Source organism: Labrus bergylta, chromosome 12, assembly GCF_963930695.1.
Source record: "Labrus bergylta chromosome 12, fLabBer1.1, whole genome shotgun sequence".
Classification (NCBI taxonomy): domain Eukaryota; kingdom Metazoa; phylum Chordata; class Actinopteri; order Labriformes; family Labridae; genus Labrus; species Labrus bergylta.
In genome coordinates, this window is record NC_089206.1 from 279645 (window position 1) to 292445 (window position 12801).

Sequence of the window (12801 nt, forward strand, 5' to 3'; positions counted from 1 at the left end):
TAGAGGCCGCTGTGTAAAGAGTCCATCAGTATTAACTCATCCATTCATACACTGATGGTAGAGGCCGCTGTGTAAAGAGTCCATCAGTATTAACTCATCCATTCATACACATTCACACGCTGATGGTAGAGGCCGTTGTGTAAAGAGTCTATCAGTATTAAATCATCCATTCATACACTGATGGTAGAGGCCGCTGTTTAAAGAGTCCATCAGTATTAACTCATCCATTCATACACATTCACACGCTGATGGTAGAGGCCGCTGAGTAAAGAGTCCATCAGTATTAACTCATCCATTCATACACATTCACACGCTGATGGTAGAGGCCGCTGAGTAAAGAGTCCATCAGTATTAACTCATCCATTCATACACATTCACACGCTGATGGTAGAGGCCGCTGTGTAAAGAGTCCATCAGTATTAACTCATCCATTCATACACATTCACACGCTGATGGTAGAGGCCGCTGTGTAAAGAGTCCATCAGTATTAACTCATCTATTCATACACATTCACACCCTGATGTAGAGGCTTGGTGTTAAGTGTCTTGGCCAAGGATATATTGGACATGTTGCTGCAGGAGCTGGGGATCGAACCCTCAATCTCTATGTCAACTCTACACACACAATAAATAACTGGACAGATGTCAAACACTGGTGCTTTGTCCACCAAGGCAGAGTTTGCTGGTTTATAAGTCAGTCATTTCCCTTCTTCTGTTCTTTTTTTTAATGATTCTTTTCCCTCTTGTTTATTGCATGAATCTCATTCTTCTTCTGTGCTCTGAAGAAAACTTTGCAAACCTTTATTCTTAAAGCAAAGCCTAGGGTTGTGTCTGTTGGCTCGTGGCTTCCTGAATAACAATGACAGTCAGAACATGTGGTGATGCAATCTGGATCTCAGCTGTTTTGTTTCCTGTCGGTCTGAGGGGATTTACTGCAGCTCAGCCCAAGTCCGATGAAAAAAAAAACTTCAGATGAGTTCAGATGTTAAAATGAAGCTTTAAAAGTTACGTCGATTTAAAGAGAAAGAACAGGCTGCAGGTGCACGAAGCTTTCTGTGTTTAAGGCAGAATCAGGCTAGCTGTTTCCCCCTGCTTTCAGTCTTTATGCTAAGCTTGGCTAACCACAGCGTGACTGTGGCATCCATATGTGAGATTATCCATCTGGACTTCTCCCTCATAGCAACAATAATAAAAGCTGTTTCTTCAATATCTGAATGACTGAAGTGATGAAGGGTAAGCGTCATTAGGGTTAACTGTGTCTGAGACTCTTTAAATCTTCTGACGTCCTTAAACTTAGATCACTAATGTCACAGATTTCCCAGTCAGGAGGAGCTTCTGTCTGTGTCTCTTTTAATTAACTGTGAAATGGGAGGTCGAGTTCTGCGTCTCAGAGTCATTTTATTGTTTCTCCTCCCAGCTGGTCCTTAGAGTAATGACACTCCTCCAAGGATCTCTGCAAAAAACAGGAGGATGAGTTCAAAAATTGACACTTTCAGGACATACTTTTATTATTTTGATTATTTTCTTTATCTTTGTTTTGCCTTAGAATCATACTTATCAACAGGATCCTTATGATTTGTCTTTTTGAATTCTCTAAATGCTCGGTGTGGAAACCGATCCTTATATTAAGAATAAGAACTATGTACACATTTGCAATAATTAATTGTGGGGCTGAGATAACTGACAGGGTGGCGCTCTGAAGGCTCTACCTCCCATAGTACATTTAAAGACCGTAGGTACCATAAGCAGGCCTGATAACTGAAGGCTCCACCTCCCATAGTCCATTTAGAGACTGTATCACGAGCAGGGCTGATAACTGAAGGCTCTACCTCCCATAGTACATTTAGAGACTGTACCACGAGCAGGCCTGATAACTGAAGGCTCTACCTCCCATAGTACATTTAGAGACTGTAGGTACCACGAGCAGGACTGATAACTGAAGGCTCTACCTCCCATATTACATTTAGAGACTGTAGGTACCACGAGCAGGCCTGATAACTGAAGGCTCTACCTCCCATAGTACATTTAGAGACTGTACCACGAGCAGGACTGATAACTGAAGGCTCTACCTCCCATATTACATTTAGAGACTGTAGGTACCATGAGCAGGTCTGATAACTGAAGGCTCTACCTCCCATAGTACATTTAGAGACTGTACCACGAGCAGGCCTGATAACTGAAGGCTCTACCTCCCATAGTACATTTAGAGACTGTACCACGAACAGGCCTGATAACTGAAGGCTCTACCTCCCATACTACATTTAGAGACTGTACCACGAGCAGGCCTGATAACTGAAGGCTCTACCTCCCATAGTACATTTAGAGACTGTACCACGAGCAGGCCTGATAACTGAAGGCTCTACCTCCCATACTACATTTAGAGACTGTACCACGAGCAGGTCTGATAACTGAAGGCTCTACCTCCCATAGTACATTTAGAGACCGTAGGTACCACGAGCAGGTCTGATAACTGAAGGCTCTACCTCCCATAGTACATTTAGAGACTGTACCACGAGCAGGCCTGATAACTGAAGGCTCTACCTCCCATAGTACATTTAGAGACTGTACCACGAGCAGTTCTGATATCTGAAGGCTCTACCTCCCATAGTACATTTAGAGACCGTAGGTACCACGAGCAGGTCTGATAACTGAAGGCTCTACCTCCCATAGTACATTTAGAGACTGTACCACGAGCAGGTCTGATATCTGAAGGCTCTACCTCCCATAGTACATTTAGAGACTGTACCACGAGCAGGCCTGATAACTGAAGGCTCTACCTCCCATAGTACATTTAGAGACTGTACCACGAGCAGGCCTGATAACTGAAGGCTCTACCTCCCATACTACATTTAGAGACTGTACCACGAGCAGGTCTGATAACTGAAGGCTCTACCTCCCATAGTACATTTAGAGACCGTAGGTACCACGAGCAGGTCTGATAACTGAAGGCTCTACCTCCCATAGTACATTTAGAGACTGTACCACGAGCAGGCCTGATAACTGAAGGCTCTACCTCCCATAGTACATTTAGAGACTGTACCACGAGCAGTTCTGATATCTGAAGGCTCTACCTCCCATAGTACATTTAGAGACCGTAGGTACCACGAGCAGGTCTGATAACTGAAGGCTCTACCTCCCATAGTACATTTAGAGACTGTACCACGAGCAGGCCTGATAACTGAAGGCTCTACCTCCCATAGTACATTTAGAGACTGTACCACGAGCAGGTCTGATATCTGAAGGCTCTACCTCCCATAGTACATTTAGAGACTGTACCACGAGCAGGCCTGATAACTGAAGGCTCTACCTCCCATAGTACATTTAGAGACTGTAGGTACCACGAGCAGGCCAGATATCTGAAGGCTCTACCTCCCATAGTACATTTAGAGACTGTAGGTACCATGAGCAGGTCTGATAACTGAAGGCTCTACCTCCCATAGTACATTTAGAGACCGTAGGTACCACGAGCAGGCCTGATAACTGAAGGCTCTACCTCCCATAGTACATTTAGAGACTGTACCACGAGCAGGTCTGATATCTGAAGGCTCTACCTCCCATTGTACATTTAGAGACTGTACCACGAGCAGGTCTGATATCTGAAGGCTCTACCTCCCATTGTACATTTAGAGACTGTAGGTACAAAGCGCAGGCTTGCATTCTGTGAGTTAATCTTCTGATTCAGTATATGAACAGAATGATTGTTTGATTCAGAATATTGGCATGACAAAATCCAATGCAACCAATGTTACCGCGGAGACCAGTAAGAACACTGACACCACAAGACAACAGAAAACCAATTGAATCCACTGAGGTCCCAGTGAAACCAATACCCCCAGGTCTCTGAGCGCTGGGCGAGGTTTCTGCATACTGCGAACGTTCAGAGCAGGCTGTCAAGGTTTGACACCATCTCCAAGGAGTGAACCAATGACATCACTGAGCACGGGCAGAGCAGACAAGTCCAGGAACAGATGATGATGATGGTGATACTGGCCATGCTGCATTTTACACTGCTCAGAGGTTTCATAATGTTAGCATGTGTGTGTGTGTGTGTGTGTGTGTGTGTGTGTGTGTGTGTGTGTGTTAAAAATTTGGCTCTTGGTCCCCAAACTAATCATACTCCAAAAAGCTTAGAGGGTCCACACCCTAAAAACACACACAAACCTGCACACACACACCAAAACATACACACAGGCTCATCTGTTAGCCATTAGCAGCCAGTCAATGACAACAGAACCACATGGGCTGGGCTCAGTACACTCACACACAATCACATACTATTCACATGATGTATAGATTTCTGTGTGTGTGTGTTAGCTCATTGCCAAGCTGATCACAGAGCAGCTGGGAGGTATGGAGGATTTAACATTTGGTACCAGTTTAACATCAGTCCCAGTATGTAACTGTGGGGGAATTCCAGTCAGACCTCCTCCCTCTTGTCTCATCTCTCCTCCTTTAACGTCTTTAGTCTCCTTTTTCTTTGTCTTCTTCGGGCTATTCTCACTCAATGTTCTTACTTAAACCTTTGAAAAGTAAAGCACTAAGATTCATATAAAACCCAAATCATCATCGAGTGGTGAGAGAGTTTAGGCTGAGGGAGAACAAATAGTCTGCAGACATGTGGGAGTTAGTTATCTTTGTATTCAGACATGAATTATTTCTTGTATAATTTACGGATAACTGGTGCCAAACTTCTCGTGTCATATCATTTAAAGCATTGTGTCAGGTGATACTGCTCTTCCGTCGCATAAATATAATTATTCATCATTCTGCTTCTGCGAATATTCAATCTGAACAACCCTGAAGATTGAACCTCTGAAAGGATCACGGTCTTGGATCAGAAAGATCCCTCACTACTTCAAACACAGCCTGACACCTAACGCGAATAAACTGCACCTTGACGTCATGCATTCTGCTGCAGCGCTGAGTGCAAATCAAATACTCGCATTAAACTGGAGCATCAGGGAGTAACCTGAGTGAGCGTGCAGCTGCACAGCTTATAGAAAGAGCATGTTAAAGTTCTAACTTAAAATCAGAATCTTCTCAGTCTTCTTCATGGTACTGACTTATAAAAGAGAGAGAACGGCGCCACCTTCATTCCCAACAACGCCCCTAATGCCTGTCCCTACACCATGTCACCAGGCTTTAGTGGGTCTGATCCCTCATCATAAGGATGACACAGTCCTGAAGGCTGTGAACCATTACCTGCCCAAGCTCGAGATCCAGAAGAGGCCAGGCAGGACTGGGTTCTAACTGTCTAACTGTAAGAGGAAGAATTGATCTCCTAAGAAACCAGACGAGCCAAATCAAATTGTGCAGAAAGGTACTTAAAAGACAAACTCAGGTCGTCTTCATGTGAATACTTTCCTCACAGATTCACTTGGCTGTGTATGCACGGAGCCTCAGCACAGTTTCTGCAGCGATCCGTCTCCTCTCTCGCAGGATTTCATCCTGTCACGCCGAGGAGACTCCTCACATCACAATGAACATGAGTAAACTTGTTTCTGGCTCGTCTCCACCGTCCAGATGCAGCATACTGAACACTCCGACTCCACCCTGCAAGTCTCACATATCTGGGAAAAACAGTTCTTGAAACAGATCTCATGTTTGTATAGAAGAAGAACAATAGTTTGAAAACACGAGTCTGTGAGCACCGACTGTTTCCTGTTTGTCTTTAACAAAGTCTCTGACTTTTCACTAGCAAGGACCACAACACAACAGTAGTTTGAACATTTCATGTGAAGTGTAAGATATATTGACAGATGTGTGTGTATGAGAGGGGTGGAAGTGTGAGCAGGCCGTCGTCTTTCAGGCTGATCTGGGAGGTTGATCGGGTGAGAGAGAGACTCAGAGTTGGGGTTCTTCTGACAGTGAGAGGGAAGGGAAGAGAGGACGTTGAGATTTGGGGCTTCAGCAGGAATCTCCCTGAGGTGGTGCAGGTTAGGGAGGAGGTGAGCATGTCCTTGTCTTTTGGTATCACTAGATATCGGCTGCACGATGCTGAAAACCCCCGATGTGGAAGTGAGGCGTGAGTCAGGACAGATCACAGCATTAAGGACGTTTACAGAGCAGCATTTTCACACATCCTGAAAGTAACTACAAACATTTCAGGACACACATGGGGGGGGGGGGGGGGGGGGGGGGTAGGGGGTAGGATTTCTTCTGATGCATCACAGATCGGACGATGGGCGCCATGTTGGACGCAGACCAAAGTTACAATATATGGTCACTTGGCGCATAAATGTACAGAGACACAGAAATAGTGATATGATACAAATACAGACAATAAAATGCAATAAATGGAGTTAATGTAGGAACGTAGGTTCAGGAGCAGGACCTCTCCTAAAACCACACCTCCAATCACCTTACAGCCTACCTGGTCACCTCACCACAACCCGTTTGTCTCAGATCCTTCTACCCACCCTCCCTCCCCTCCTTCCTCATCCCTTCCCTCCTTCCTAATCCCTTCCCTCCTTCCTCATCCCTCCCCTCCTTCCTCATCCCTTCCCTCCTTCCTCATCCCTTCCCTCCTTCCTCATCCCTTCCCTCCTTCCTCATCCCTCCCCTCCTTCCTCATCCCTTCCCTCCTTCCTCATCCCTTCCCTCCTTCCTCATCCCTTCCCTCCTTCCTCATCCCTTCCCTCCTTCCTCATCCCTCCCCTCCTTCCTCATCCCTCCCCTCCTTCCTCATCCCTTCCCTCCTTCCTCATCCCTTCCCCTAACACTGCTCTCGTGAAATATTCATCAAACATGGCCGCCTCACAACCAGCCTCATGTTGCATGTGATTACACCCAAAGTTTAATGAATATATACGGTTAAACTCTCAGTGTGAAGAATTCTAAACTCTTATACGATCTGTGTGTGTGTGTGTGTGTGTGTGTATGTGTGTGTGTAACAGTGAGGTCAGGACGCACATGTGCCGTGTCTCCCTGCAGACTGTCGACATGAGGTCGGTGTTACGGAGCAAACGGTGACCCGCAGGATTCTGTTTCATACATTCAACCCCCTTCTACACACACACACACACACACACACACACACACACACACACACACACACACTCAGATGTGTTACCGTACAGTGAAATGCGAGCCTGTGGGTACAGCTGGGTGTGTTATGATGTGATGATCTTGGCTGAAAGAAGAAAAACAGCTTTAGAAAGCGTTCACACCGCAAGTCACGACTGTAACTGCATCTGTGGTATCTAGTGAACACACACACATACACACACAGACACACACACACACACACACACAACTACAGTACTACAGAACTACAGTATGATTGGCTGTTTGCCTTGTCAGAGGCGGGACTTCCTTTGCATTTCAGTGTGGCCTGTTTTCATGTGGTCAGTATTTTAAACAGAGACGTAGGGAGATGTTTTCAGGGGGTTGTGAACGCATGCCGTGAAATAAAAAAGTCTCAAAATGTCTCTGAAGCTCTTTTTAAACGTTGGTCTTGTTCCATTTCTTTGTTCTGTCTGAGGTCCAAACTGAACATCTCTTCATCTGATTGGTTGAAACAATCAGGGCCCGTATTCACAATCATTCAGAGAATCCTCTCAGAGAGCTCCTAACTTAGTCTAACAAATCTGCCCGACGATGAGTCAATAATATTTGTCATTCAGTTTGTGAAGAACATTTCTTCATTTTCATCCCCACACACACCTGAGGAGCTCTCTGACAGGCTAAGTGATTACTTTTATCTTTACAAGGATCTAGTCTGAACTTTAAGGGGAAATTCTTCTTAAAATGTTCTTAGGATTTTCTCACTAAGAACAACTCTTCATACTTAGGAGGCTTTGTGAATACGATTCCAGAAGTTTGGGTTGTGTGTCACAAGCTTCTGGTTTCGTTTTGTCTGTTCTTTATTTCAGTGTTCAGATTTATTTCCTGTTTTAAATCCTTTATGTTCCTGTGTTTCTGTTCAGCTTGTAGCGTTTCCTGTTTTATTTTGAAGTTCCTGTCCCCAGTGATTCTTATCTAGTCTTACTTCCCTCCAGTTCTGATCGCCCTCTTTGTCCTCACCTGCGTCTACCTACTCGAGTTCTGGTTTTCTCCTCGTGTACTTTTTATTGGATTTTGATTTTCTTTGTTTGGACATTTAAGAAAGTCACTTTTTGCCTTTTTTAAGTAAATATTTCTGGTGTAGATTCTACACTTTGGGTCCTCTTCTTTGTTTTTAAAAAAGGTAAATAAATGCTTCTCATCCCCAACACCTCCAGCCACCCCTGCAAAAGTCAGCGGCCCGGTTCAGCCCCCCCGGTCAGAATGGTTTGGCTCCGCCCCTGCTGGGCGGCCATCATGAAAGTCCAGTGCTCTAAATGTGACGGGCGAACCCAGCTGGTGTTGACATCTGGGAGGGAACAAAGTCTGATTACGCCAAAAACTTTTTTCCCTGAACGTCTCTCCTGTGTCCGAATCAAAGGAAACATCAACGTATACATTCTGCCATCCAGCCAATCAGAGCGAGCAGGCCAATGACTCAGGTAGAGACACCTGAGTGACGTCAGGAGAACTTGTTGTCCACTGGGTCCGTGTTCTGTTCTGTTTGTTGGGAGCTTTGTTACAAACAGATGTGACAGATGTGACTCCTCCCTGTCAGTGAGGTGGTGCCCCGTCCTCACTGATCGCACATTTCAGACGTCAGGGGTTTCTTCTGTTCTCTGTGGTTACCATGGCAACCAGGACAATACAACAGCTTTGGAACAAAAAACCAAAATCCTCTCTGCATGTTTGAGTTCTGTTTGTCTTTGTTCTAAATAATCACGACTTCAGGTCCAATGAGGAACCTCTCAGTTCTTCAGTCAGAGAAACACTCACCATCATTATCTGGGTTATTCTGCAACATAGGCGTAATTTATGGGGGATGACCCAATAATCCAAACCAGCCACCACAACCCACCCAATATGATATCATAATTATTGATAATGAATGTTAAGTATTATAAACAAGACAATGTGGTAGATTTGATCAATTTAGCAGTCAAAAAATAGTGACGTTTGTCTGCGCCCCCTCCCGCTCTGAGATTTGGTTTTGCCCACCTCAGACCTGTGCGTCCCTCCCTCCTCTCTCTTTATGTATGTGTATGTATGAAGCCAGCACGACAGAAGAAGGAAAGCCCAACCAACAATTTGAAGTTGTTGGTTGGGCAAAAGAATAAAAATATCTTCCCAACAGGAGGTACGCTACTGCTAGGGCTCCAGTGCCACCACTCACGAGTCAAATAATGTTAACTGAACAAAAGTTAGTCCTAGTCTGCTGTGCTGTGTCTTAGCCAGTTAGCCAGATTCGCTATTCAGCTAACAGGCGACTTTGTCATCATTGAGCCCTGGAGAGCTCTGTGCAGTCACTTGATCAGCCAAACATCGTCTATATACATGAAGATGATTGTTCCGTGAAATAATGAGAAGGATATCATGTCGATGTTGCTTTTTTGGACTTTTTGTATTTAAATTGTGCCTTGTAAGAGCTTACCATTCCTACCTGCTCATCTGAAACCTCAGAAAATGACATTGTTTGCTGCAATGTAAAGTTCAGTCAGGTATAAAATCCTGTTTGATTGTAAGGTGTGTTGTGTTGGAAAGTTGTCTTATATGTTGCTTTGAATTTTATGGTTAAAACTTTTGATTGTTGTGAATGTGATTTATGTTTTGTTATGCTTGTGATCTGTCTCTCATGCAGCCTGTGTGTGTTTATGTTTATTTACTTGAGCAAATAAATGAAGTTTATGTTTGTAATATTATATATATATATATATAGTTAAAGATTTTCTCATGCAGGGCATGTCCTCAGACCTGCTTCACAGGTGGAAATCTCAACCCCCCCAATGTTCAACTCAAAGTTACGCCCTTGTTCTGCAAGACACAAAAGTTTCTATGACCACCACCCGCTGTTCTTCAGAATAACACCCTGCTGCCAAACATCACGTCAGCATCGAGGCTTCCAACGAGAAGTCGGTCACGTCCAAAAAAATCTTTTTCACAACAGAAGAAGGACATCACTGTGTGAACATCAACAGGCTCTGATTGGAGGAACACCTGCAGGTCAACTCCAACATGATGCTTCTTTTGTTCATTATGCATCAAACTAAAGACGGTTTCTGAGTTTCCTGGTTATGAATCAGAAAGTAAAGATGCTGCCGTGGCTTTGTGAAGTGAACACATCGGGGGGGGGGGGGCAAACGGGTGGCGTGGTGCCGCCCGCATCAACAACCTCCCCTTAATGTGGAGGAAACAAAGGAGAGACACAGTGCTTACCCCTCAACCCCCCCCCCCTCCCCCTCCCAATCAATGGCACTGCTGTGAACGGAGTCAGCAGCATTACGTTCCTGGGGGGGGGGGTGTGTGTGGGGGGGGGGAGGCACCATGGAGAGCATCTTAACAGCCTGCATCACGGTCTAGTTTGTTCTTATTTGGGTGAAGCAACCTTTAACTCTGCCCCCTAGTGTTTAAAATGGGTACTGTAGTTTAAATTCTAAACATCATAGAGAGCTGTCTCCCCCCCCCCTCCTCTCTAGAGTGGATGCTCACTCAGGTCACCATGTGGTGGACTCTGAAGCTTCAGTGTTTATCCAGCTCTGCATGGGTCTGTAAACCTTTCTGTGTTCTAACCTCTCTCCATTTTTCAAAAGCATCTCCAATATTGATCCTAGTTTGAGCACGTTTCTGCTCGTGGAGCTTATTAGAAACATGCAGAGGCTTTTTAGGTCGGGTACAATCACTTCTATCTGAACCACTTCTCTTGACCGCTTCCATCGCTGCAACACCTGTTGACCTGATAACTGCTCTCATATCTGACAAACCGAGGGGCGTCCAAAACGACCGAGTGGGGGCGTGTCTTAAAAGCGCCTACCTTCTCTGGTCCAAACAAATCCAGAGCATTCAGGAGCAGAATCTAAAGACTAGCAAACACAACAAATACAAGACATGACAGAAAAGATAAAGGAGGAGGAGGAAGAGGAGGAGGAGGTGGAGGAGGAGGAGGAGGAGGAGGAGGAGGAGAGAGACTGACATGGGAGTATGGAGTCGAGGAGGAGGGGGGGTGTGGGGGGGTGTTTGTCGTGCGTACCAGTCGGTGCAGTGTGTGAAATGTGAACTGTTTGGGGAGGAGGATCTCTGCCTCTTAAAGCCGAGTGAGGAAGAGTGAGATCTGCACAGCTGAGAGAGAGCGGCACTGAGGAGGGACAAACACACACACACTTTTACTGACTCTTTATCACACACAGAGAACAAGAAGCCTTTTGTACACACACACACACACACACACGCGCACACACACACACACACACACACACACACACACACACACACACACACGCACTTTACTGGACCCTGGACTGACCTTTGAGGATACATCTCCCCCAGGACTCTGTTTCCCATCATGCACCACAGGAGCCACCTGGAGCTCCAGGGGGCCATGGCCATAAGGACTACCCAGGATGGAGCCTCCCGATGGGGCTCCAGGCTGAGGAAGGGGGCTTCAGTACGGTGCTGCCTCAGCCCACCGAGGGCAGCTCCTCTCTGGGCTTGGCTCCTGCTGGGGGTCCTGGTGGTCCCTGGAGCCTGGAGCTTTCTGAGCGAGGAGCAGGAGGAGCTGCTGGTGGAGCTTCACAACCACTACAGAGGACTGGTTTCCCCCAGCGCCTCAGCCATGATGCCACTGGTAAGACCCCTGAGGTGCTTAAAACACCAACATGTGAAGCTGAAGTGATCTCCTGTTTCTTTGTCAAACTGACACCGTACACAGAGGTTCATGAGGGAGGATGATAATGTCTGACTACAGGGACACAGAGTAACTCTTACTGTACCTCACACTGTTTAAATGTGTCCTCCAGGTGTCTTTTTAAATATTATTTCTCGTCTTAAGGCAGATTGTTTGACATGGTTCACAGACCCGTTCAAACACGCACTACAAGGCCTGAAAAATGTCTCAAATTATGTGCAGGGACTTCCTGCATGAATGCAGACGGCTGCATCTGTTTTTCTTGAACCGTTTCCACAGTCAGAGTTAGAGGCAGGCTGGCAGGTGACATCAGGTTTTTAGATTTGATTTTTAGATCCCTTCTGTCACTTAATTTAAATCCTGTTGGATTACTTTTAACCAAATGGTCATATTCATCTTGATAAGGTTATCCAGACCATGTCGATCATATCCTGATTCTCTTTGAAAAGACTCATGGTTCATGGTCGACCAGCAAACCAGTAGAAACATGAAGACGTGGTGCAGAGGCGTCATGTCATTCATGACAGCGAGGCTCGTCCTGAGTCATCGTCAGACGTCACAGACTCGTCTTTATGAGCTCTCAGAGACGCTGCTGTTCACTCTTTCTAATCTAATTGAGCAGCAGCAGGAGCCACTCATTGAGCTTTATTGTTGGAAGATAATCTGATAAGTGCAAACCCTCATGAACTATGTGCAGGAATTTCACAGGAGGAAGGAGGAAAATATGGATTTGTGGAAGAAAAGTTCAGAATCCTATCCACTGTGAAGCAGACGTTAAAGTCGGTTTAGGATTCTTGCATTGTCAGGATAAGAATCTGATCGAGTTCGGTTAAAAGAAGTGAAAGAATCAGTCAGATGTTCGTGATATACGTCAATTTGTCTAAAAGTGAAAGTTTCCTCTTCATCTTTCTGATCCAGACGATAAATCACTCTGACTGATCTTTGCTAACTCCTGAAAGATGGGAAAGGTTTAACTCCAGTTTCTAAACGTACTGTTTAATGCCTCAAGATACAAAACGTCACCTTTACGTCACATCTGTGTAACCTTCCTGCAATTTCTGTTGATTGAAAACAGGAAAT

At 45.3% G+C, this 12801-nt stretch overlaps 1 protein-coding gene across 1 annotated transcript in view; it reads left to right on the plus strand.

Moving 5' to 3' along the window:
- The first annotated feature begins 11111 nt into the window (after positions 1–11111).
- LOC110005492 (peptidase inhibitor 16) overlaps positions 11112–12801 on the plus strand; it is a 17403-nt gene continuing 15713 nt past the window's right edge. Inside the window, exon 1 of the mRNA XM_065961453.1 lies at positions 11112–11661. Coding sequence (XP_065817525.1) covers positions 11380–11661 — 282 coding nt within the window. The 5' untranslated portion in view covers positions 11112–11379. The remainder of the gene's footprint in view (positions 11662–12801) is intronic.